Genomic DNA, 25,483 nt, shown 5'->3' with positions numbered 1-25,483 from the left:
AATTATAGATTGTCACGATACAATCGGGCTCGATGCAAGGGTACTTTGGAGGAGTAAGGAAATGAGTAAGAAGATGAAGTTTAAAAAAGTCGAAACACTTGGGCCAGGTACTCCTGTATTAGAAGACCGAACGGGTAAGAAGCCTATGCTTGTTCCTCTGGCGACAAAAATAATTGCAATTGGACGACTATGGTGAGGCAGCGTATAAGGGATCGCCCGGCCCCCGTGGTGGATGGCAACAACAACTAGCTGCAGTCGCAGTCATTGGGCCCTTGAACGTCATCAACGAACTGCCCGATGACTATGAATGCAATTGGGCCACGTCGCATCCGGTCTCCATAATGTGGTGACTGGGGATTAGTGAAGGGCCTTGATTAGGGCCGGGTGAGAGCAGCACAGTCTCCACTTGCAGCTGCAGCAATCGGTGAAATCGGGATTGGGAAACACAATGGCCCAGTCAGGCAAGGCAAGCATGGAGAACATAGTTTTAGTACAGTGGGGGGTAAGTGGCACCAGTCAATTTTTCCATTCCTAATTCCTAACTTTGTGACTTTTCTTGTTGCCATCCGTACTGGGTACAAACATGGGCGTGGGGTTGGGAAAGAAAACTGGACCCGAGGTGAGTGGGTCACAAACAAATCGAGAATGGTTTCTTAGAAGCCACACCGAAGGAAAAAAAAAATTAAAAAAAGCACCTGCAGTGTACCCAGGGGGAAAAGCACTCTAAGGCCCGAGTAAACAGCGGAAAAGTGATGCAGTCGAAAGACCCATTTCTGCCCAACCTCCCCGGTAACGGCGGCAAATAGGATGCAGGCCTAGCGGTGGGGAGACGAAAGAGACGAGGATCACGACCGAGAGGACCCGGCACTGGAGACACTGACACTCCTTGGGTAATAATCCGGCCCATTGACTCACTCAGAAGGGCGGGATTGAAGCGAATGGAGTCGAATTGTAGTCATCAAGTCTCCACTCTCCGACACCGACACTTCACCAGGTCGATCATCTCTTCCGACAGAAACCCGCCCGTAGAGTTGTGACCTGTGAGTTGCTTCAGGGAATGCCAGAGACAGCAAGAGCGTACACAGTTGGAATGGAGATTGGGTCATCCTGCACCATGCATCAATTGTGCAGGAGAAGGAAGTCGTGGAACAAGGAATTGGTCGGGATCAGGTGACGCATGCCGTCCACGGGTGTGATTTACGTTTTCCTTCGTTTATCGCATTATCTGATCGATAACTTCTTGATTCTCTTTGGCCTCGGGCCCAATCGACGACCATTAATGCCTTGGCCCGCTAGTCGACCCGAATTAAGCGGGATGCGTCGCCACCTAAACCATGTCCTGGCCACGGCGCGGCCCGATGGTGTTCCAACCGTACAACGCTCGATATTCTGAAACCTCATTCCAAAATTGGCTCAATTGACTAGCTGCGTCGGTCCGAGCATCCATGCTACACTGATTGAAGATCATATTCTCACCAATGACTCGCAGTGACATTCTACGGGCGCTTCGCTCACTCTGAAATGCAGGCGATCATTTTAGATCCATCTAAGACAATTCTATTCGAAATAAGATGAATCTCCAGGTCACGTCTGCAAACTGCAGGTTACAGTACATAGTGCCTAACCCCATCGAAAATACAAGTCATTGGCGATCTTCTATGTCAAAGGCAGATCGCAACCCAAGGCTACTGGTCTAAATCAATTCATCCGAATTGCATTGATTAGTAGATCGGAGGACATGTCAGCTCCTTCCGGTCTCCCTTCGAGTCTCCTTGGGCAGGAGATTGCCCCATTTTGGCTCATAGTACAGCCTACAACGAATTTGATTCAAGCCTTGTCTTCTTTTGAAAGGGTCTAGATGTGAAGACGTCAATGGGAACAATCCGAGTCCAAATTATCAAGAATGTTCCATTGCAGCCTTCTATAGAAGCAATTGCATTGCAGATCCAACCAAACATGCCCCTATCTCCTCCAGCAATCTAGTTGAACGCCCGAGTTATCTGTTTCCCCAAATTCACCCAGCTTACTTAGACGATAGCCTGTACTTCTCCACCAATAGTCACGTTAGCGCGTGGTACTACTGCAGATGACGAATCGTTTGGCTCAAAGTCATGCATGGCCCCGAGTCCCCGCTGCACCAAACTTCCCCGCTCGACTTCTGATCTGCAGGTCGAGGGGTTTATTTGTTGGACTGGCCTGATTGTGGCCTTATTGGCTGCCTTGATGTGATATGGCCATCCCGGTGCGCAACTATAGGTGCAAAGTATAGTTTCACTAGATTGAGAGTGAAGCTGCAGCGATATTTGAAATAGGGATGTTATACCCGAGATGCATTTGATTATCCGGGAAAGAAATGAATCTTAGAGTTGCGAGGCCTCAATTTATCTGAGATTGTGGAGCAGTATATAGGGGAAATAGGTACTTAGCAGGACGTGCTTTGTATATAAAGTCAACTGATATAGACAGGGTCCCTATCGAAGTTCCTGGCTAGCCCATGATTTTCCGATAATATCGCGGACTAAACCCCGTCTTTCGAATACAATCCATGGTCAGTAATGCTTTGGGGCAAGATCCATCATGAAGTTCGACAGGCAGCTTTGATCCATAAAGCCTCGGATTTGGCATTACAGAGAGTCATCAAACTCTTGGTAGTGGGATATCTCTAGCCCCATGTTTCTTGACTAGATCCTATAGTTCCTGCGGCATAATGAGAGTCCATTGGTGGCTGAAGTATTTCCTGTCAAGGTTTGATATCTCCATCGAATTCATTGAGAATCGGGGCCTCGGGTATTTAAAGCTAACAACAGCGTAAGAAGAACAGAACACTCAAAGTCTGCTTATCCAGAACCGCAGACTTACATATCGTACAAACCATCACACCCCACCTACAGGTGATACAGCATCCCAATCACTCATAATCCTTCAACTCCCTAAGCACATGCGAGATCTCCGAAAGTTCATTCCCAGACTCACACCGATCTAATCCCTCAAGTGCATTGGTAGTCATAGTTCCCACGCGCAACAATTTCTGCCTCTTCTCGTCATCCCCGATCCTAGATACAAAACCCTTCCATGCCTCTTCATTGAAACCTCCCTCCTTCTTTATGATGCCGGTCTTGTAGCCCACACACCCCGCAAAGCAATGCAATTCAGGTGTCACCTTTTGCGTCTCTTCGAATTGTTTGGCCGCAACTTCGTTGATGTTTTCTTCGTTTATGCAATCTGCTCGGGCTTCGGAGTATTTTTTCATGACGTAGTTCATTTCTGATTGTTCGTCTGTTCGCATCGGCTGTGAAGGTTCGGAGGTAGGTATGCTCATCTTTGCTTTTGTTAGAAACCTTTCGATGTTCTCAATGGTGAGGGACATACGGTAGCCCCAAAGAGGGTGAAGAGAAAGGGGAGTACGAATGTGCGAGTCCACATATTGAGCTTAATCTCGACGTGTTGAATGGGATGACTTTAAGTAATTGGATCAAGATAATTCCAATCGGTGGTATTCTTTGAAGAGTAGGGAGGGAGATTCTAACTTGTGAATCTCTTCGCCTTATATACAATGTAGAGAGATTGAACGACAGAGTATGTACAGGGCTGATGATATGATGTCACCTTTCCCCAGATATTTGCAGATCATAGTTGGATAACCCTATTGCTACGTTTTCACACTTTTCAGCGTCTCAATAGGCTACTTTTGCCCCCTTGCGGGCTACATTCTGACCATATCCCCACACATTCCGGAGAATGTTCCAATGCGCAAATTTGAAACCCCAAATGAATGATGATTCATTGCGTTAAAGGAAGCATGAAGGAGGTACATCATTGGAAGGGGATAATTACAGCCTTCAAGGGGCTTAAGATCCAAATCCAATTACCACCGTAGCTCGCCCTTTGCTTACTATACATACCCAGGAAAGGCTATCAACGTGACGTAAGTCCTATGTGTCAAGATATGAAATGTTATAGCCGCTCCATGAATAAGGCCAGATTCTGGGAAGGGGTATGTTAGAATCATCTTTTTGATGTTATGGGTGTAGAGCTCGTTGTTCAACTAATGGACTGGATTGATACAGGGTTTTTTTTATGATGATGGTTGATGCGAATCCAGATCAATCATGTGGATAGGATGTGTACATTGGAGCTCACCACGAGTACTGCTCAAACATTATACCCTCATAACATCAAATTGTTCCTCTGTCAAGTGGGTATCATTCACGAATCAAGTAGGATATAAAGTATCATTCCGCGATAGCGGGCATTAGCAAAGGCACCAATAGCAGAAAGAAAGACAAGCTCAGAACCAAAAAAGCAACGCTGACATGATATCATAATCCATTAAAGTCAGCTGGAAAGCTTCGCAAAGAAAGTCAGAAAAATACGTATCCAGAACGCCTTTTAAAAATGTCAAATGCTACTTGGCGCGAGGTCAATTCATGCGTTCGTCCATCTTCAGTCTCCAACGAGGGCCGTAAATCTTCATGAAAAGAATCACAAGGGCGCTAGTGAAACCAATGAGTCCAAGGATTGTAAAGAGCCAGCCGTTGCCAATGGCGTTGATGAGGGGAGCTGTGATAAGGGAGCCAACGCAAGAGAAGATATTCCGCACGAAGTTGTTCAGGGCCACTCCGATAGATGATTTCTTGGGCATGAACTCGGTAAGCATGGTAGTGACCATGCTGAAGATGATCATGGAGCCGATACCGAAGGAGAAGTTGGCAATGATCTATAATTGGTGATTAGGATCGTCAAACAGAAAAGGGATGAATGGGAATGCTCAATATACCGGTGCCGGCCAGGAAACTCCTTTTTCTACAGTCCAACCATACCAGATCAGAGCAGCAGGGTATAGCAAAGCACCGAGCCAAGCGTTCTCGCGCATGCGATCCTCTGGATGAAATACTAATCTCCCTTTTTCGTCATATCGATTTGCCTTTTTCGCTTCCCGGTGCATGATGCTATCCATCCACCGCCCGCCAAATATACTGGCAATGAAGTAGCCTAAAGAATTCGGTATATAGAGGCAGCCGATGATCACGGTCTCGAAGTTGTATGGTGGTTTACCAAATGTGTCTTCAATGCTGACGTTTAACACATACAGAGATCCGAAGGCAATGCTGCCATAGTATACACTCAGAAGCACGGGAATATACCGCAAGTAGAAGACTATTTTCAAAGGGTCGATTAAGTTTGTCTTCAAGAACTTCAGCCAATTAGTGGTGCATTTGGCTACTTGCTGAGTCGACGCGCGACTGGGTGGGCGGCTGATGGGGGCATCTTCATCCTGGGCGATAGGGAGCAATGTATGCTTTTGCACTGTCAACGTTTCTGGCAGAGCAAAAAGGATGAATATAAGTATGAGACCACCAAGGACGGCGGAAAACCATAGTGTGCTGCGCCAACCCCAGCGTTGAGCCAGAAGACCGCCAATGATGGGTGCCAGCAAGGGTCCACACAAAGGCCCCAGGTAGAAAATGCTCATTGCATGGCCTCTTTCATGCACATCCCACAAGTCTGCAATGGTCCCAGCGCCGACGGCTTGGACTGAAGCTGAGGCGCCGCCCATAAGCATCCGCATAACGATCAGCATCGCGATTGTATCGGAAATGGCAGAAAGAATGTTGAAAATCACGAAAAGAACGAAGGAAGTAAGATATATCGTTCGCCTCCCGAGCCGTTCACTGAAGGATGACCACCACAGAGGACAAATTGACATGGCCAGCATGTATAAGGAGATGGAAAGGTTGGTCAAGGTTGGCGTTGTATTCAAATCCTTGGATACATGGGAGAGCGACGCTGGGCAAGGAATTCGGTCAGTATCAGAGGAGGCAGGACTAAAGCCACAAGGCTTACGAAAGAAAATTGAGCTTCCCAATGGTGCTAATACCCCTGCTGTTGCAACAATAAAGGTGATGAACCATTTCATATTTCGAGAATACGTCCTCGGGTCTTCGACCTCCGCGATGAGAGTCAGTTGGCCAAAAAGTCCTCTTCGTTTCAGTCGTGGCACCACAATGGGTGGTCCAAGTTCCGTGTATTGGCGCGTCAAAGGTCGCGGTGCTTCGGGCTCATTGATCTTCTCGGGGTAATCGTCAGTGATATCAGATACATGAGACCGAGCGTTGACTAGCGAGTCTGAGTCGCGAATTTCTGATTTGTTTTCATGGCTGCCAGTGAGTATACGTTCATTGCTTTCGGTATTGCTTCCAATGCTGCTGGCTGGCAAGCCCGATTTAGTGGTCGAAGATTTCGCCCTGTCACCCATTCTTAGGAGGGGGGGGGGAAGTATTAATTTTCAAGGTTGTTGCAGATCAACCCCCGACGGGTTCCTTTAAAGGTCTACTAAAGTGGGCGTGGGATTGTCAAGGATAACAACAGCCTCGTGGTGCGCATGAAACGAACAATCCCCTGAAGATCGATCGGAATATGACGATATGAAACACGGCAGCCTGAGATCATCAGTGGTCCAAGGTTGCAGTGCGTTATCTGGTCAAGACTGGCGAATGAACTGGATCCAATGCGGCTGGAATAATACCCAAAGAAGTAGTGATAACGAGCATTACATTGGTAGCCAAGAAAGTAGAATCTGATGGGATCGTCAAGGGACCGGAAGACCGAGAAACTCAAGAGCCGATGCGCCAACCAAATCCCTCAAATAGGCAGGCGTGGATCCTTCGAGCAACTACAGGACTAGAAAGCAGGAACGGATCTGGGCTGTGCTCGAAGTGGTCTCAGTCTGAAAGTGATCGTCAACGATCACAACTTGATTGATGTCGGATTGTGGAAACGTGACAAGAAATCCTTTGGAGAAAAGTGTAAAATGTAAATCCTTAGGGGTTGAGGGAATCAAGATCTTCATGGGGTCCACTGTCAGGTCAAGGCCTCTACAGCAAGGTGTAACACTCAAGTGCTGGGACAAGGAGGGCAACATTTCGCTCTTATCAAGCGCCAGCGGATAAATTTCCGGTCTATTGTTCATGAGGGGGTTGCATCAGGAACTTTGGGATAGGACCCTGATTTCCCCTGGCGATGGAACCAGTCATCGTCAATGACGGTAGAGCCGGTTTTCCGGTAAAGCGAAAACGCGGAAAAAGGCCATCATGAGGGCAAAGAAGCCCTCATGTACTGCAAATTCAGATAAAAAATAACTTAGTGGGCGGATGGAACTGGAACGTCTCAATAAACTCGCCTTGGCTTTTATAGTCCAGGGATTGCGTGATTGGGGAAACCCACTTCATTGATGAAAGGGTGTCACGTCTTGGCGTTCTTCACCCGGCATATCGCGTGGCTAGTATATCCTCCCCCCTATACATCAATGTCTGGGGCTGAATTTCGAGTCACGAGGAGTAGATTAGCAGAATTATCCAGACGCTCATGTTAATAGAACGCACGACTTATATTGCGGATTAGCACGGTCGCTCATCTGCAAGGAGGTGATTAATAAGCCCACTGGAAATCAAGCTATGAAATGGGATGGAAATGACGGTGAACTTAACATCCATCCAACCCTTCCAGTGTTCTTGAAGAAAATTTACCAAGGGAAGCACTTATCAATTTTCAATTGAGTAACTTGACAACCTTGGAAATATATCTCAGCATATTGTCTTTTACCCCGACATAACCCCGCACCACTTCAAAATATCTCCAACAATGACTGCTCCTACCGCCATTAAGCCCGAGGATATCCAGGCCCACTTGGCCAGCTACCAGAATGACAAATACGCCGATGGCTGGGCTTCACTGTGGGAAAAGAAGGATGTCAAGCTGCCCTGGGACGCGGGATTCCCGAACCCAGCGCTGGAGGACACACTGGTCAAACAGCGGGCCACCATTGGCGGGCCTATGGCTGAGGATGCACAAGGCCAGACATACAGACGCAAGGCTCTAGTTCCTGGCTGTGGCAGAGGTGTTGATGTACTCTTGCTGGCCAGCTTTGGCTTCGATGCCTATGGCTTGGAATACAGCCCAGGTGCCATTGAGGCGTGCAAGAAGGAGGAGGCTGAGAACAACAGCTGGTACCGTGTTCGAGACCAGACGATTGGTCGAGGCAAGGTCACTTTTGTGCAAGGTGACTTTTTCGATGATGCGTGGTTACAATCCATTGGTGTGCCGCTTAATGGATTTGACATTGTCTATGACTACACAGTATGTTGGTTTCCACTTTTGCCTTTTGTTATCAGATGTAGCTATCCGTGGATCTGTTTCTCTGGTCACGCGATGCTGCTGACTTTCACACATCGTTTCCCATTCAAATTCTGACTGTATCAGTTCTTCTGTGCATTGAACCCGGCACTTCGCCCCAAGTGGGCGCTCCGCCACACTCAGCTTCTGGCTCCGTCTCCAAAAGGTAACTTGATCTGTCTCGAGTTTCCTCGCCACAAGGATCCTCTTGCTGCTGGGCCTCCATTCCCCGTGTCCTCGGAAGCGTATATGGAACACTTGAGCCACCCCGGCGAAGAGATCCCCTACGATGCCAAGGGCTTGGTCAAGCAGGATCCACTGCGGGCTCCGAGTGAATCTGGTCTTGAGCGGGTGGCCTTCTGGCAGCCCGAGCGGACCCACGAAAAGGGACAGGGCGAGAATGGGGTGATCCATGATAGAGTTTCTATCTGGCGCCGACGTAACTAGATTTCTTTTGATATGTGCCACGAAGGAAAAGATTTAAAAGCAAAAAACCACGGAATACAGATCTCTGTGATCGATCGATCGGTCTGGAAGTCTTGAATCGGCCTGGGAGTATTGATATTTCAATTCCGGTTGTTGCACAACCAAAATAGCTGTGCAACCCAAAGTTCTTTTAAGACTGCTTCTTTGTCAGAGCATTATAGTGCTCTCCGAGCCCGTAAGAATGGCGGTAGTATGCCAGCCAGATAACGCGCTTGAGCTTTTCCTCCTCGTCAAAGCTATCCATGTCACCTGATTCAATCTTCTCCATTCGTCCATCTCTTTGGACAATATTAATCTCCAGCCCATATGCCCGAGCAATAGCTTGAAGTTCCAGTTGCCCACCCCACTCGGCGGTGAGCTTAATCTTCCGCGTGTATACATCCAGTGGCTCCTCCATAAATGCCTCGAAGTCATCCTTGTTTTGCGTAATGAAATCCGCCGTCACAGCCCGGACTGCACGGTACCCGTCATGCTGTGGCGACGCAACAGTGTCAATGCGTGATTGTGTCGTCGGTTCGAGAACAATTCGGCTTGGGTCCGGCCGCAAGCCAAGTCCGGAATCATCCAGTTGTTTGGCAATGGATGAGTAGAGGCAGTGTCCATCGGGGTTGACTTCAATCTCCCTCAATCCAAGCTTCTTAAACACCGCATCCATTACCTCTTTCTCATTGCCTCTGTAGTCTGTTTGATTGGCGGCCTCCTCTGCGGCTGCTTCGGCTGCAGCAGCTTGCTCAGCAGCTCGACGGGCTAGACGGGCCTTTTGGCGGTTCGGTTTCTTGGTATGGGATGTGGGTTCAGGAGTAGGTATAGATTCTGGCTCTGGCTCTGTATTGTTGGGAGTTTGGTCCTCGTTCGATTCGGGATTGGCCGGTGTTTCGTCCACCAGACTGAGATCGTCCATGCCTTCCACCGGTTCGGACGCAGTGCCATTTAGTTGAGCAATTTCAGCTTGTTGATTCTCAGTAAGCTCTCGCTGCATGCGCTCACAATCATCGTTGATGCCTTTGCGGGTCTTCTTCGTCGCGGACTTTTTCTTCTGGGTGATGCGCCCTTGCAGGTCTTTTTGTTCTTTGCGATGCTTTGCTTGAAGCTCGTCCATGACGGGCAGGAAGGAAGAAAAAGGTCTATTTAGAAAGAGAGTAACAAAAAATCACGCAATCAACGCTGGAGTATATGCAGTTCTTCACATCAATGAGAAACGCAAAGTCGCCCCGCGAAACCCTGACTTTGCTGCCCTAAACCGTGTCCCAATTTGGGTTGGTATGAATAATCATCGGAGTATCGGGAAGAACTGTTTCGCCGATGTGCCTCGGCTCGCCCGCAGGGTCTCGGCCCGGGGGTATTACTGTATGCAGTGCAACGGGGGAGCTGGGGAAGTCATAAAGTGACGAGACCACGCTATTGGAACCTCGATAAACCGTTCATATTCGCAATAATGGATTCACAAAGTCTTTTCAATGTCAAGGTCGGTGGGTTGGACAGACATTAGCATAACTCCTGCTAACTTTCTCCCAGGGCAAAGTGGTGCTGGTCACCGGCGGAGCCAAAGGTATTGGTCGCATGATCTCGGAGGGATATGTTGCCAACGGTGCCACCGTCTACATTTCCTCGCGCGACGCCAAGGCTTGTGAGCAGGCTGTGAATGAGCTGAATGCTCTCGGCAAGGGCACGGCGCATGCCATTCCCGCCGATTTCTACAAGTATGAGGACGTGAAGAAGCTTGCAGAGGAGCTTGGCAAGCGCGAAAGCAGTGGGTCATGATATTTGTCTGATATGAGAACCAACTTCTAATTCGAGTGACCGCAGAGCTTCATGTCTTGGTCAACAACTCCGGCTCCAACTGGGGCGCCCCCTACGACGAGTATCCTACCGCTGCTTTCACCCGTGTTCTTACTCTCAACCTACACCGCGTCTTCGATCTCACCCAGCTCGTGACCCCGCTGCTGGAGAAGGCCTCCGCGGAGAATGATCCAGCTCGCATTATCAACATTGGTAGCGTGGATGGTCTCCGTGTTCCTTCGCTCGAGACCTTTGCCTACAGTTCCAGTAAGGCCGGTCTGCACCACCTGAGCCGGGTACTGGCAAACCATCTGGGCAAGCGCAACATCACGTAAGGATCTCTGATATTCTGCATTGCGGCCTTGCGCTAATTTTCATATTCATGTAGCTCCAACACTATCGCCTGCGGCCCCTTCGAGAGTAAGATGATGGCTGCGACGCTCAAGACTTTCGGTGACGCCATTAAGTCCGGGATTCCACTGGGTCGAATCGGAACTCCCCAAGATGTGGCTGGCGCTTGCTTGTTCTTGAGTAGCCGGGCGGGTGCGTATGTGAATGGTGCAACCATCCCTGTAGACGGGGGTAGTGTTATCGCCGCCAAGATTTAAGGTGTTCGCTAAACGCGCCAGGTGATCAAATGCAATTTTGGGCTATGTCTGTAGATAATCCAATAGGAAGCCACTATTAATCATTGTACACTGTGCTTTTCCCTTTTCCACATTCCGGCGTCCCGATGCGGGGGCCTTGGGCCGAGTAGCGGGTTTCTATCTGGCATTCCGGCGAAAGGCTGGCCGAGCCAGGTTGTCAGGTATCATTGCTTATTGATGACTGTTTTCAGTACTCCGTATACGAATCCAATGGAATAAATAAGAAAAACAAAGCATCTCTCGGAGCAAAAGTTTTCACAGTGACCTAATACGGTTATCCGGTTTTGCTGTTATCATTAGCTTATCGGAGGCAACGCACTGTGGAGCGGCGACATCATCGCTTCTCATGCCGTCATTCTAGTAGATCATCCGACCATCCCACCTTCACACAGCATATATCAGATTCTAAACGGCTCTTTTGACCCCATACACCTTTGCCGTACACCGCGCCCAATTGAAACTGAGACTGTCTCATTCCGTCGACCAGGTTGCCCCTGTCTCGCTCGTTAACGTTCCAAAAACTCCACTGCTTCCAATCGCCTTCTCTACATAAACCGGGGTAGTTGGCAAAAAAATCACGTCTGTTGTGTTTTGTTTTCTCTTTCCAGGATTCTTACCCCGGAAAAAACAGAGAAAGTGAATAGTCGGTGTGGAAATACACTTCCGTCTTGCGTTACCACACACGAGTTTGATTGCCTCTCCGCCTCCACCCCTCCTGCGCGACCAGACCATGAGCTCGTCAAACGGCCGCTCCGAACGCCCCGAACGGGCCGGCTCCATTGATCCCCTTTCTCACCCGGATATCTACTATGGAAATGAAGATTCAAACGCTAGGATTCGTCGCGGACGCGCTTTTTCGGCGGTAAGCAGCCACCTGGTTGGGATGTGGTAGACCCGGGCACCTGACTGACTCTTATCTCCACGTACAGAGCTTGAAGGACTACAGCCGCGAGGATATCCATGAGTTTCTGGGGACTTTGCCCTCGAGGCGAGGAAGCCATGGTAAGCCATTCAGCAACAAATTCCACAGACAACAATTAACCCCGTTTCTCAGATGAGGCAAGCCACAAACCCCGCAAATTCTTCATCAACGTGGAAGAAACCCTCGACGCCCTGTTGAAGCAGGAAGATACCGATCAAAATATGCAGATCACGATTGAGGATCTTGGACCAAAGGTAGGCCTCGTGAATCATGCCTAGATTTTCTAGCTGCTAACTATAGCAGACGCTGTCGATCGGAACTGCCGCTTCGTCGGGATACAACCGTGTTGACGTTCGCGGCACTTACATGCTTTCCAATCTTCTTCAAGAGCTCACAATTGCGAAAGACTACGGTCGCAAGCATATTGAGCTCGATGAAGTTCGCCTCAGCGAGAATCCAGTAGCTCGGCTTTCGCGGCTGATCAAGAATTCGTTCTGGAAAGCGTTGACCAGACGCATTGATGGCTCCAATATTGAGGTAGCTGGAAAAGATCCCAAAGATTGGACATCCGACCCACGACCTCGCATTTACATTCCGCCAGGTGCCCCGGCACAGTTTGAATACTATTCCAATATTGCCGAGAAGCACCCGGAGTTGCGCTTAGACGTGGTCATGCTGGACGCTGACATTACTCCGGATTACGTTATGAAGCTCAGTGAGAAGCCGGGCTTGTTGGCACTTGCAATGCAAACCAAGGTCGACGAAGTCACTGGGAAAGAAGATCTGGAAGGTGTTCCATTCGTGGTGCCTGGAGGTCGCTTTAACGAACTGTACGGATGGGATAGCTACATGGAGTCTCTGGGCCTCCTTGTGAGTGACCGAGTTGATCTTGCCAAGGGCATGGTCGTCAACTTCTGTTTCGAAATCAAGCATTACGGAAAGATTCTCAATGCCAACCGATCCTACTACCTGACTCGCTCGCAGCCTCCGTTCCTGACTGATATGGCGCTGCGTGTCTATGAGCGGATCAAGCAAGAGCCAGACGCCAAAGAATTTCTTCGGAATTCAGTCCTCGCTGCCATCAAGGAATACCACAGTGTGTGGGCATGTGAGCCACGCTTGGACCCGGTCTCCGGGCTGTCGAGATATCGACCACAGGGCTGGGGTGTACCGCCGGAGACGGAACCCACTCATTTCACCCACATCCTGATGCCATATGCAGACAAGCATGGCATGACTTTTGAGCAATTTGTTAAGGCTTACAACTCTCGCGAGGTGAACGAGCCAGAGCTGGATGAGTATTTCTTGCATGACCGAGCCGTGCGTGAGTCCGGTCACGATACCAGTTATCGTTTGGAGCGCGTGTGCGCCAATCTCGCTACGGTCGATCTGAACTCTCTGCTTTACAAGTACGAGGTGGATATCGCCAGGATCATTCGAATCCACTTCAAAGATAAGCTGGATATCCCGACGGAGTTCAGAACTCCCCAGACGCAGGATATCGAGTTCGAAACCTCGGCCTCCTGGGACCGCCGTGCCCGCAAGCGCAAGCAGCGAATGGATCAGTTCTGCTGGAACGCAGAGAAAGGCATGTTCTTTGATTACGATACTGTAAAGAAGGAGCAAACGGACTATGAGACTGCAACAACCTTCTGGGCCATGTGGGCTGGTCTCGCGACTCCAGCTCAGGCAGCCGATATGGTAGCCAAGGCTCTGCCTCGACTTGAAGCATTCGGTGGTCTAGTATCTGGAACAGAGAAATCCCGAGGTCCCGTCGGCTTGGAGCGACCTAACCGACAGTGGGATTTCCCCTACGGCTGGGCGCCGCAGCAGATGCTCGCTTGGACTGCGTTCCTGCGCTACGGATACCAGGAGGAGGCGGAGAGACTGGCTTATAAATGGCTGTACATGATCACCAAGGCATTCGTCGATTTCAATGGTGTTGTTGTGGAGAAGTATGATGTGACACGGCCCATTGATCCACACCGCGTTGATGCCGAGTACGGCAACCAGGGCACCGATTTCAAGGGCGCGCCACGTGAAGGGTAAGTTTAGGACCGATCGTTGGGATTATATGTTTTCCATGCTAACTCCAATCATCTAGTTTTGGGTGGGTCAATGCCAGTTACGTGTATGGACTGGAGATCTTGAATGCGCACCAGCGCCGCTCGCTGGGAACTATCACGACCTATGATACGTACAAGAAGGCGGTCGACGCCCAGAGTGCGTACTAATTGAGTGATGCATTGAGGTTCGAGTCTTTATTGTGAATGTCTTTTACACTTCATTGGAGGTTTGGTCAGACAATGCAAAAAGCAACGGCGTTCAACTAGAAGTGAACTTGGGGACACCGAAGTTGGACCACTCGGTTTAGAATCGGGTTGTCTCTATTGGCATGGAAAGGAGGAACAACAAGTGCAATAAAAGCTGCCACTTGGGACATCAATGCAGAATGAATGAGATGTACTGTACAGGCGCCGGGTTGATGTATTGACTGATTCTGCGTTGATTGATTGGCTTCTTGGAGAGGGATTCCGGCTCCAAAACAGCGTGATTATTGAAAAGCAAAGAAAAAATCATTTATTTTCTCGTTTTATCAATTTACCCAGATGATAATAGCTGCCTGGTTATATCTACGTAGCTGCGCAGCCCCCGCAATTTGCACGAACCTTGGAAGTATATCCCCGCAGGCACGGCACTCGCGAAAATAACCCGGACTTCGCTCGGGAACCTACCGGCCAACGTCCGAAACACCAGGAATCCCGAACGTATTGGGGATTCCATCGAAAGGCCCGAATGCAGCTAAAGATGCGGTCACTTTCTAATCAAGACAATTTACCGATCGAGTCTAGGCGTTCCCCTGGTTTTCCCGACGATGTTCTCGTGGAGACCGTTTGAATATACGTACCCACTACATGTAAATTCGAAGAATGGCTAATCTTTGTATTAAATATGTCCTTTTTATAGATCCTGAAGGTTTGACGTGAGGCACTTAACCTTCATGTAGGTTTCGTGCTCTGCTGGAAGTATAAAAGCATGCAACACAACGCAGATAGAACGCGCATCTGATCTATTTCTATATCTAGTTGTCTCCGATACAGGGCCCTTGTCGATCTAGCAGATTATCTGCTGACACTAGACAGGGGTGTAGGTGTGGCGGGACATACAGGTACAGTCAGCGTCGATGAGCCGAGGTTCAACGAAGGCGGTTAGACTGAGTCATTTTAATGATCGCCCGGCGCATCATCTTTATTGGAGGAAGGCCTAGGGTAAAATGACCACATTGTCAGTTTGCTCCGGTATGAATTCGTGGTGCTGTCAAGTGTGTTTCAGGGATTCGAAGTAGATCTTGCAGGGTTTGTGTGCCTCCGGTATATGGATACGATCTGCCTCAGATGGATATTCGTTTTCCCAGGGAAGAACGCATATGCCGGGATCTTGGGAGAACTAATAAAGAATCTAGATACTGTTCAGGACTTCGTGATGTAATCTTGGTTATGCTTTTGAGTTACCAGGCTATTACCGTGCAATCGGAAACAACTGCTTAAAGATTCGGGTTCTTCATGAGTTGTCTAGGCCAAGATGGCGGGTGGAGATACGTTGAATACCGGGGCAGGACGGGATTGTATTGATGACTCATACATTCTTTGACTTTTGCAAGTTTGAATAGCTTCACCTTTAGGTGATTATAGAAGAGATTTAATGGGAAAAAAACCGGAGACACCAATCACGGATATATGTCCGAATCTATCGTACGATTAATATTCTTATAGATATGTCAGGTGAAGGTGACTTTCGAGGTTCAACTGGCATAGCTGAATGCACGTGAAAATACCATGTATTGTAATGCGTCCCGACGCACATGCCCGACGACGTCATTGCTCATTGTCGTTCCGATCTATTCGCGTCCTTCGACTGGGTCACAGACCTCGTTGTAGAAGATCAAAAAAAGTTCATTGATTCTGTACAGCTTCATAGATGAGATCCCGATTAAAATTTAGTAGCCATAGAGCGAGAAAAAGCGCAAGAAGAGCGACCTTACCGTGTCAAGCGCCATGAAAACGCCGAGCCAAGTCGTCCATTAGACCGAGGATCACCAGTGTCTGGATCCTCTCTCCCGAACCGCACCCGCAGACTCCGCCTTTCGGCGCACCGCCTGTGAACATTGGTCGATGGCAATTCTTGGAGAGTTTGGTACTGAGCCTAGGCATACTGGGGTTGCTGTTCCCGGTCAGCCGAGCGTTTACCGACCACATTGTGACGCATTCGCAAAGTAAATAAGTACCCTGGTTTCCCTGCTGGCTTGTGATTGTGAATTTTTTTATTATTATTACCTAGCAAAGTCTCTTCATTTTGCTTTGCGACTCTCCTCTCCTCTCCTCTCTGTTATTATTCCTTCGTGACAATTTACATTGTCTATACTCTTGTCCTGATATTCGAGGATTAGCTGCGCTACCTTTCCTACCTCGGTTGCATCTATACTTGTGTGTTTCTATTTCCACACTTTGTCTTAGTATCTCTAAAGAAAAGTCATCATGGGTCTTCACGAAGACGAGGATAGACAGTACGCGGCGGAGGTTCAGGCTGTCCAGAACTGGTGGAAGGATGACCGGTGGCGCTTCACCAAGCGGCCCTTTACTGCTGAGCAGATTGTGGCAAAGCGCGGAAACCTGAAGATCGAATACCCATCCAATGTGCAAGCTAAGAAGCTTTGGAGCACACTCGAGAATAACTGGAAGGTATGGTTAGACAGTTTCCAAAAATCTTGCTTTACTAGCTAACACGTGAATCTTGAAACAGAACAAGCAGGCCAGCTTCACCTACGGCTGTCTGGAGCCGACTATGATCACCCAGATGTGCAAGTTCCTCGATACGATCTATGTCTCTGGGTGGCAAAGCTCCTCAACAGCCTCGTCGACCGATGAGCCTTCTCCTGATCTTGCAGATTACCCCATGGTATGTTAAGACTCATGTTGAGATCTATAGAGCACCGTTTACTCACGTATATGCCTTTGACAGGACACTGTTCCCCGCAAAGTCAACCAATTGTTCATGGCACAGCTTTTCCACGACCGGAAACAGCGCGAGGAGCGCCTCACCACCCCCAAGGACCAGCGATCCAATGTTGCAAATGTGGACTACCTCCGTCCTATCATTGCGGATGCCGACACTGGTCACGGCGGTTTGACCGCCGTCATGAAGTTGACAAAGCTGTTCGTGGAGCGCGGTGCCGCTGGTATTCACATCGAGGACCAGGCTCCTGGCACCAAGAAGTGCGGCCACATGGCCGGTAAGGTCCTGGTCCCCATTAGCGAGCACATCAACCGTCTTGTCGCCATCCGTGCCCAAGCCGACATCATGGGCTCCGATCTCCTGGCTATCGCCCGTACTGACTCGGAGGCTGCCACTCTCATCACCTCCACCATCGACCACCGCGACCACAGCTTCATTGTCGGCGCCACAAACCCCAAAGTCCAGCCCTTGAATGATCTGATGGTCGCCGCCGAGCAGTCCGGTAAGAACGGAGCCGCTCTTCAGGCCATCGAGGATCAATGGACCGCACAGGCCGGTCTCAAGCTCTTCAACGACGCCGTCATCGACACCATCAAGGCCAGCTCCGCCGCCAACAAGCAGGGCCTCGTCGAGCAGTACCTTAAAGCTGCCAAGGGCAAGAGCAACACCGAAGCCCGCGCCATCGCCAAGGACATTACCGGTGTCGACATCTATTTCAACTGGGACGCCCCACGCACCCGCGAGGGATACTACCGCTACCAGGGTGGTACCCAGTGCGCCGTCAACCGCGCCGTGGCCTACGCACCCTTCGCTGACCTGATCTGGATGGAGAGCAAGCTGCCGGACTACAAGCAGGCCAAGGAGTTCGCTGATGGCGTTCACGCTGTCTGGCCTGAGCAGAAGCTCGCCTACAACCTCTCCCCCTCGTTTAACTGGAAGAAGGCCATGCCCCGTGACGAGCAGGAGACCTACATCAAGCGTCTCGGTGAGCTCGGCTACGCTTGGCAGTTCATTACTCTGGCCGGTCTGCACACGACTGCGCTCATCTCCCACAAGTTTGCCAAGGCGTATGCGAAGAACGGCATGCGCGCTTATGGCGAGCTGGTTCAGGAGCCTGAGATGGAGGAGGGCGTTGATGTTGTGACCCACCAGAAGTGGAGTGGTGCCAACTACGTGGATAACTTGCTTAAAATGGTTTCTGGTGGAGTAAGTAGCACTGCGGCTATGGGTAAGGGTGTGACCGAGGATCAGTTCAAGAACTAGAGGCTTGACTTGTATAGTTGGCGGGCTTTTTAATGAGCCCTGGGACATCTGGCGTTTATGTTTGCTTTTTTCTTCCTTATATCCTGGACTTGTTCCCGCTGTCACGCCTTGCACAAGGCCATGTGTCTTTTGCATTTTGTCAAAACTAGTGCATGAGTAATTCCCGAAGCTTAAATGAGACTATGTTGAATCTGGAATAGTGAATATTGCTTACAGCCTATAAGTGTGTCAACTTCTCGGAAGTCCTCCGTAAGCTATTCCAGAAAGCGATCAATCCCCGGCGTCAGGGGTTATGTTATGCTGAGCGGGGCACATGTGGCGTGAAGCCGCGGCCCATGAAGTGCATTGTGGAGAAAGTGATGGGGCACCTCATTTGAAACTTGTTCAAAGCTCTTGAAACCACAACGCAAAGCAAAGACAGGGGGTAATCTGGCAGTATTTTTTTAAGCTTAAATTATATTGCTCATAAATTATATTGCTCATACAGTCTCATAGAAGCATGCAGTGAAGAATATATGCAAGAACCGAAGAGATAGAAGCGACTTCTAGAACACCAAAACAGCAAAAGGGGGCCGGGATCGACAGTCGGTGCAGAAACGCCGAAAGTGCATGTGCATGCGGAGAAAGGCCACTTACCGCCCTTAAATATGAGACCTCCCGTAAACTTCTATAAATCCTGACGTAAGGACTTTTCTGTTCTTTCACCCCTATAATTGCACTTTGTCCAACATGGGTATGACACTCCCAGAGCTACAGTTCACTCCGGTCGAGGAAATCCCCTCACGGGTCTCCACCGCCCGCAAGGCCTTCCTTGAGCGCCGAACCTACGATGTCGAGTTCCGTCTCGTGCAACTGCGCAAGCTCTACTGGGCGTGAGTTCTGCTCCATGTCACTGAGCGAAAGCATACTGATTATTTTATTAGTATCAAAGACCACGAGGAAGAGATCGCCGAAGCTTTACGGCTGGACTTGAACAAGCCGCGCTTTGAGACCGAGCTTGCGGAGACTGGCTGGTTGCTTAATGACATTGTTTTCGCCTGTCGCAACCTGCACAAATGGCTGAAAGATGAGAAGGCCCAGGATATCGAATTGACTTACAAGTTCATGAGTCCCAAGATCCGGAAGGACCCCCTCGGTGTTGTTTTGGTGATTGGGTAAGTAGCGCCACCATCGAACATGCACGCGCAATGCAAGCTAACAACTTCTGCTTTCTGTAGACCCTTCAACTTCCCCTTCCAATTGACTCTCGGCCCCGTTATTGGTGCCATCGCTGCCGGTAACACCGTCATCATGAAGCCTAGCGAGAATGCGTCGCGCAGCGCCGCCGTGCTCCAGAAAATATTCGAGGCTAGCCTCGACCCCGCATGCTACTCTGTCGTCCAAGGAGGCGTCCCCGAAACACAAGCTCTGTTGGCTGAGCGGTGGGATAAGATCTTCTTCACTGGTAGTACCAATGTTGGCCGTATCGTTGCCAAGGCTGCTGCGCCCAACTTGACCCCCGTTGTGCTCGAGCTGGGCGGTATAAACCCTGCTTTTATTCCCAAGTCTGCCGATCCCAGATTAGTGGCTCGTCGTATGCTCTGGGGTAAGCTCCTGAACGCTGGTCAGGTCTGCACTTCCCAGAACTACCTGCTTGTGGATAAGACGCTCGTGTCGCAAGTTGTGGAGGAATTTAAGAAGGCGTACAAGGAGTTCTACCCCAACGGTGCTAAGGGAAGCTCTGATTACTGTCACATTATTAACCAGGCTTCTTTCCTGCGCCTGAAGTCCATGCTTGATAACACCAAGGGCAAAATCTTGATGGGTGGTACTATGGACGAGAAGGACCTTTTCATTGACTTGACCATTGTCCAAGTGGACTCGGTTGATGATTCGATGTGCTCCCAAGAGAGCTTCGGCCCCTTCATTACTATCCTTCCCGTTGACAACCTGGATGAGGCTATCAACCTGGCCAATGGTGTCTCGAGCACTCCTCTGGGTGTCTACCCCTTCGGCTCCAAGGCCGATGTCGAGAAGGGTGAGTATAAACTCTAATATCTCTTCTATTTCCCCGCTAACGGTATATAGTCATCGCTTCTACCCGTTCTGGTGGTGTCTCTGTCAACGACGCCGCCTTGCACATCCCCACCCTTCCCTTCGGAGGTGTCGGCGAGAGTGGACACGGCGCATACCGTGGTCGTGCCAGCTTCGACGTATTCGTTCACCGTCGCACCATTACTACCACCCCTAGCTGGCTCGAATCCATGCTCGCTATCCGTTACCCGCCGTACGCCGGCAAAATTAAGACTTTCAAGGCCGCCAGCGCATTGACTCCCGACTTCGACCGCAATGGTCGCAAGCTGACCCTCGGCTGGTTGCGCTACTTCCTGACTTTGGGTGGTGGTAGTGCTAAGGCTGGCGCGGGTCGTGCTGCTGTTGTTGCTGCCAGTGAGTAGATCTCTTTTCACTTCATTCCCGTCTTTGATCTATTCGTTTTATTCCCCATTATGTTTCAAGATCTTCTTGGATTTCTTTGTTTTCTTTTTGGCTTTATCTCCTTGGGTCTACCCTATCACCATCTCACGATTGTTCATCTCCATCAGACGAAGGAGACGACAAATAAGTCCGGAATATTCCCTCTCGGGAAATGCCTGAACCGAGATTTGCCAATTTTCTTCTAGATACTGGAACGGTTGATACCCTGCTTTTGCACCCTGCGTATTCCTATGTTAGAAGCTCCTGCTTCATGTGCTGTTTTCAGTGGACTTGAAATCCACTTGTTATACTCACTTTACATTTCCCCTTGTCACCTCAATACACATTTTAAACGCTTAATATTAATGGGGATTCCCCTTGATGTTCCTATGTCATGCACTAATTGTTTCTAACTTGTTTGTAGTGGCCTACATTGTGCTCCAGATCTTGGAGCGCCGATCTGCAAAACTTTGAACGGTTAAGTGGATTTTTTCCCACTTCCAATGTATGATTTTGACAATTAAGGATTAGTGTAATTACAAGAATAGCTAGCCAAATGGTTAATCAAATGATAATCGTGTTTGGTGACCAATTTTGGGCTGATCTACATTGAAATGGACAATCCTGGACAGAGGATCACGGCACATCCCACTTTTAACTTGGGTCAAGGCTGTGGGCTAGACAAGGGCAGAGACTTTGCTGTCTTAATCTGAGCATAGGCATAAACGTAGGAAGAAAGACTCGACTCATAACGTATTGATATCATTATTCGTGTACAGCTTTGTATTGCGACATTGATATCATGTCTGATATCAAGGTAACCAGCAAAACCAATACCACACGCTTCATGCTTCGGCTCATGAATGACACTCAATATTCGCGGAAAGTATGCATTGCTTAACAACGACGCTCCACGCCGCGGCGACTCACACACAGGTACTTCACACCCTTATACGGCTTGACGCTCTCACCCACACCACGGCTGCGGCGCTGATCAATGTTCAGACTTTCCACCTTAATTCCAGAGGGGAGCCAGCCGCGCACTGAGAAAGAGACAGATGCCGAATTCGGCATGAGGTTCGCATTAAGTTGGGCTTTGGTTCTGCGGGGTCCAGAACGTGGAGCAGATGAAGGAGCGAAGAATGCTGGGAGTTGTGAAGTGTTTTGGGACTGGATTTGAGGTTGTGGAGGAGGTGTTGGGGCGTGAGTGGAGGGGTTGGGCGAAGGCGAGGCAGAGACTTTGACGGGTTCTTCTGGAACGGCTAAGGGATCGCCTGCGTCTTCAGTGAGAACAGCGGCTGAGCGAGATGACTTCTTGCTCGACTTTTCCTTCTTCTTCTTTTTCTTCTTCTTTGAGGGATCGCCTGACCGTGTCTTCCGGGTGGTGTTGGCAGAAGGGTTATCGTAGGAGGCAGGGTCTTCATAGTAACCCTGAAGAAGATTTGCGTTGGCATCTTCATCGACTTCTTCAAGACTATCAAAGTCTTCATCCGCCGACGGATAGCCTGCAACAGTGCAGCGGAGAGTTGCCGTACCAGAGATGGTACCGGCGTCGCGGCCAGTGGGGACTCGCCATTCGAGCAACCCAGTATTAGGGGAGTACTGGGCATCACCACGACTGGCCTGCATGTCCGTGATGTGACGCACAGATTTAGAGATCGGGACACTGACAACCACCTCCTCTAGTACTGGCCCACTGGCATTACCTCCACCACCAAGGAAGGATGGTGTGGAAGTTCCTGATCCACCTCGAGATGGGACCGAACGAGAGGACTGACCAGGGAAAGTAGTGTTGAGTGTTAGGCGGACCTCGAACTCTGCCCCAGAAGGGCCGAGCGATTTTCGAATATCAACAATGGCAGGAAGAAACAGTTTTTCCATATGGCTGGGTGGGTGATCAAGGTCCGGGTCTATTGGAAGAAGATCGACTTCATAACCAGCTAGGATAAACCGGCCATCGGGGGGCACGAAACTGAGCTCTCCCGGCTTCTCGCGCCAGCGAGCCAGGCGAACACATGGATGAAAGACAGGCAAATCGATTTTGCGAGCGAGCGACTGTTGGCCGCCAGGAGCTGATAATGATAATAGGAGATCGGGAACTCCCGATATTCTAGCGGTGAATGCGATAGTTCCAGAAACCAATGCAGAAAGTAGCCTTCCGGAAGGCGCCATAGTCACAGAAAGAGACTCGATAATATCAACATATAGCTCATTAGATGTGTGCCGTACCCCAGGTCGTCGCCAGGGAATAGCGGGGCCTTGAGCTGCACTAGCCGCGGCCAGTGATTGCTTCAAAGGATTGCTCGTGGTTGGTGTGGAAGTACTGTATGAACCAAGGTCGTCAGAATTGAGTTGAATACACCTTATCAGTAGTAGACCTTACCCAGGTACGCCTATTCCACCAAGAAGCTTCCCCATCCATCCCGGAACGTCGACAACCTCCTGCAACGAGTTCGGCTCAGTATTACATACCACTCCCCCATCGCACATTTCATGCAGTAATTGAGCCACCACATCATAGCTCGCCTGAATTTTTGTGGAGAGAAGAGGAGCGCCAACAAAGTCCTCTAGTACATCCACCACGCGATGCAGGAATTCGAGTACCAAAAGCGGCTCTGTGTCAACCTCGCTCACCGCAAGAAACAATAGATTTGACTGGATAATCGAGAACACGGTAACCGGCGGACTTGTACTAGGAAAGTATAACAACGAAGGGCGTGGGGCAGCATGAGCGAGGTAGAGGGGCAAGATGGCCGCGGCCGAAGGCGGGCGGGCTCGGTAGACATGCTCGACGAGCGGGGCGCTGGAAAAGGGAGTCAGTGAAATTCCATAACTTTGGAGTTCAGTCGCATACTTTTGCTCGTCAAATATGTAGACGGCATCGATCTCACCGCTCATGATGGCTGTTGTTTGAGACAGGAACTCCCGGAGTTGTATAGCTCACTGACAAGCTGTGGGTTCTGCCGCAGAATCCCGCCCTGGGTTACTTTTTGGGTGCACGCGATTGCCTCCGCAATGTGTACTCGCATAAGTGCTTTGAAAGAATAATCTCCTTTCTTGACTCTTACAAGATATTTTGAGACCCCATTTCCACATTTTCCATGTCTTCTCAAACGGATAATCGCACCTGGGAAATCCAGCAAAAGGATGCCAAACAGGCGTTGGCGGAGGACAAATATGACGACTGCTTGTCCTGCAGAGTAACTGGTACGTCGTCTATGGCCTCGGAGCTTGTCGTGACTTCAAAAGCCGGCATCACACAGACTGAAAAATTGATTTACTGACTTTCGGGAATAGGCTCTGCGGCGTTCGTTGGCCTCGGCATCTACAGCTACTATACTGGCATGAACAATCTGCGGAAACAAGAGAAGATGATCATGCAAGGTCCGACCAAATACAAGATGGGCTCACGGCAGCTTGGAATTGCCACCATATCTGCGACTTTAATTGGCATGGGGCTCTGGCGTGCTTTTAACTAGACGTCATGGGAGTCATATCGGGATTTTAATAACGGAATTGTACAATAAGTTTTACCATATGTGTTTCTACGACTGTAAAGAATATGATTTGTAAGATATTGATTTGTTATACTATCACGATTCAATGATAGGTGCTGCACTGGGTATCTCCACACACAAATCCTCTCTATATGGTGTATGACAAAATATAGGAAAGCAATAGGGGACTGATTAGAGAAAAGAAAGCCTTAAAAGGCGAAAGGAAAATGCAGCAAAACCTTATGCAAGAGTTCTCGTCCTCAATATGCACCCGAAAAAGAAAGCTCCCCAAATCACCCATGTGCTGCCTGACAATCGGAAAGGAAATTCGTCATCTCGTCCACGTCGTACAGTCAAGGAAAAATTCCTATGTGAAACGACCTCGCTTGCCTCCTCCAAATAAGTCCCGGCCATTGGATAGCCCAGACAAGTCAAAGAAATCCGGTACTGTGAATTTCCGTTTCGATCCAAGACCTGACCCAAGGCTTGATCCCAGGCTGTTTGGAGACTCGCGTGGGGCAAAACGGGTATTCGGGCGGTTGAGATTGTTGTGGCGATGTTGTTGGCGAGTATTTCGAGGCATCACGGAAACGCTGACAGGAGCACCGTCTTGCGGAGATGGGGTAGAGTTGTCCGGGGATTGCAGATCCATATCATCCTGGCACTGGGGGAATGTAGGCCCGGCGGTGAATGTAAATACTGTTGGAGCTCCCATAAAGTTGTCTTGAGGTTGGGTGGTAGGGATGGTGGGCTCAGGACGAGGTGTAGGGTTCGGCGTAGAGGTTGGTGTAGAGGTCGAGGGTTGGCGGATGACAGGTTCAGACTCTTTACGGGTGGTAGCCGGAGTAGCACTTCGGTCACGTTTCTCGGAGTCGACGCGTTCCTCCTCATCACTGCTTTGAGACCCAGTTCCATCATGCTTCTCTGTTGCCCACTGTCGAACTTTCCACCCCTCTCCATCACCAAGGCCTAGATTCTCCCGGTCAAGGAAATGAAGCAGGTCCTCCAACGCATCCTGGTAGCCAGCCTGCCTAGCTTGAGCCTGTTCACAAACAGCATTCTTGTAGAGGTTGGTCACAGATAGGGCGGCGGCCTTAAATGACTGCAGGAGTTGCTCGGGTGGCTGTGGGCGCGGGGTTGAGCTCGGCAGAGAGGTGTTTAACGATCTCATGGAATCCATAGCTGAATAAATATGTCGTGATCACGTATAACGTGTGGGTCCGAAAGGGGAAAGAAGCTGTCGTATTCAC

General features: G+C 49.6%; 11 protein-coding genes across 11 annotated transcripts; 6 read left to right on the top strand and 5 right to left on the bottom strand.

Moving 5' to 3' along the window:
- Positions 1–2,908: 2,908 nt before the first annotated feature.
- Positions 2,909–3,367, bottom strand: N7484_011318 (pheromone/general odorant binding protein; the record flags this gene model as incomplete). Its single annotated transcript, XM_057121705.1, has 1 exon — positions 2,909–3,367. One exon carries the CDS (start codon positions 3,365–3,367, stop codon positions 2,909–2,911), a length of 459 nt encoding a protein of 152 aa, XP_056967459.1.
- A 1,053-nt stretch (positions 3,368–4,420) lies between these two features.
- N7484_011317 (MFS transporter) lies at positions 4,421–6,256 on the bottom strand (the record flags this gene model as incomplete). Its single annotated transcript, XM_057121704.1, has 2 exons — positions 4,421–4,717; positions 4,778–6,256. The coding sequence occupies 2 exons, from the start codon at positions 6,254–6,256 to the stop codon at positions 4,421–4,423; spliced, it is 1,776 nt and encodes a 591-aa protein (XP_056967458.1).
- A 1,385-nt stretch (positions 6,257–7,641) lies between these two features.
- On the top strand, positions 7,642–8,619 carry N7484_011316 (putative thiol methyltransferase; the record flags this gene model as incomplete). Its single annotated transcript, XM_057121703.1, has 2 exons — positions 7,642–8,136; positions 8,260–8,619. The coding sequence occupies 2 exons, from the start codon at positions 7,642–7,644 to the stop codon at positions 8,617–8,619; spliced, it is 855 nt and encodes a 284-aa protein (XP_056967457.1).
- Positions 8,620–8,788: 169 nt separating this feature from the next.
- N7484_011315 (deubiquitinase OTU2) lies at positions 8,789–9,757 on the bottom strand (the record flags this gene model as incomplete). Its single annotated transcript, XM_057121702.1, has 1 exon — positions 8,789–9,757. The coding sequence occupies one exon, from the start codon at positions 9,755–9,757 to the stop codon at positions 8,789–8,791; it is 969 nt and encodes a 322-aa protein (XP_056967456.1).
- A 336-nt stretch (positions 9,758–10,093) lies between these two features.
- On the top strand, positions 10,094–11,045 carry N7484_011314 (short chain dehydrogenase/reductase family; the record flags this gene model as incomplete). Its single annotated transcript, XM_057121701.1, has 4 exons — positions 10,094–10,123; positions 10,174–10,408; positions 10,465–10,768; positions 10,826–11,045. 4 exons carry the CDS (start codon positions 10,094–10,096, stop codon positions 11,043–11,045), a joined length of 789 nt encoding a protein of 262 aa, XP_056967455.1.
- Positions 11,046–11,814: 769 nt separating this feature from the next.
- N7484_011313 (alpha,alpha-trehalase) lies at positions 11,815–14,240 on the top strand (the record flags this gene model as incomplete). Its single annotated transcript, XM_057121700.1, has 5 exons — positions 11,815–11,946; positions 12,014–12,086; positions 12,139–12,260; positions 12,310–14,051; positions 14,111–14,240. The coding sequence occupies 5 exons, from the start codon at positions 11,815–11,817 to the stop codon at positions 14,238–14,240; spliced, it is 2,199 nt and encodes a 732-aa protein (XP_056967454.1).
- A 2,301-nt stretch (positions 14,241–16,541) lies between these two features.
- On the top strand, positions 16,542–18,282 carry N7484_011312 (isocitrate lyase 1; the record flags this gene model as incomplete). Its single annotated transcript, XM_057121699.1, has 3 exons — positions 16,542–16,745; positions 16,807–16,962; positions 17,026–18,282. The coding sequence occupies 3 exons, from the start codon at positions 16,542–16,544 to the stop codon at positions 18,280–18,282; spliced, it is 1,617 nt and encodes a 538-aa protein (XP_056967453.1).
- Positions 18,283–19,011: 729 nt separating this feature from the next.
- N7484_011311 (hexadecenal dehydrogenase) lies at positions 19,012–21,210 on the top strand (the record flags this gene model as incomplete). Its single annotated transcript, XM_057121698.1, has 5 exons — positions 19,012–19,154; positions 19,206–19,436; positions 19,500–20,299; positions 20,350–20,709; positions 21,161–21,210. 5 exons carry the CDS (start codon positions 19,012–19,014, stop codon positions 21,208–21,210), a joined length of 1,584 nt encoding a protein of 527 aa, XP_056967452.1.
- Positions 21,211–21,633: 423 nt separating this feature from the next.
- On the bottom strand, positions 21,634–23,634 carry N7484_011310 (putative AP-3 adaptor complex subunit mu; the record flags this gene model as incomplete). The annotated part of the gene is made up of 2 exons (XM_057121697.1): positions 21,634–23,059; positions 23,120–23,634. The coding sequence occupies 2 exons, from the start codon at positions 23,632–23,634 to the stop codon at positions 21,634–21,636; spliced, it is 1,941 nt and encodes a 646-aa protein (XP_056967451.1).
- Positions 23,635–23,837: 203 nt separating this feature from the next.
- On the top strand, positions 23,838–24,215 carry N7484_011309 (uncharacterized protein; the record flags this gene model as incomplete). The annotated part of the gene is made up of 2 exons (XM_057121696.1): positions 23,838–23,943; positions 24,034–24,215. 2 exons carry the CDS (start codon positions 23,838–23,840, stop codon positions 24,213–24,215), a joined length of 288 nt encoding a protein of 95 aa, XP_056967450.1.
- Positions 24,216–24,600: 385 nt separating this feature from the next.
- On the bottom strand, positions 24,601–25,413 carry N7484_011308 (uncharacterized protein; the record flags this gene model as incomplete). Its single annotated transcript, XM_057121695.1, has 1 exon — positions 24,601–25,413. One exon carries the CDS (start codon positions 25,411–25,413, stop codon positions 24,601–24,603), a length of 813 nt encoding a protein of 270 aa, XP_056967449.1.
- Between the last annotated feature and the right edge of the window lie 70 nt (positions 25,414–25,483).

This window comes from Penicillium longicatenatum (assembly GCF_028827895.1).
Source record: "Penicillium longicatenatum strain IBT 33135 chromosome Unknown contig_7_segment0_segment0, whole genome shotgun sequence".
In the NCBI taxonomy this organism is placed as follows: domain Eukaryota; kingdom Fungi; phylum Ascomycota; class Eurotiomycetes; order Eurotiales; family Aspergillaceae; genus Penicillium; species Penicillium longicatenatum.
This window is presented reverse-complemented; position numbering and strand designations above follow the sequence as displayed.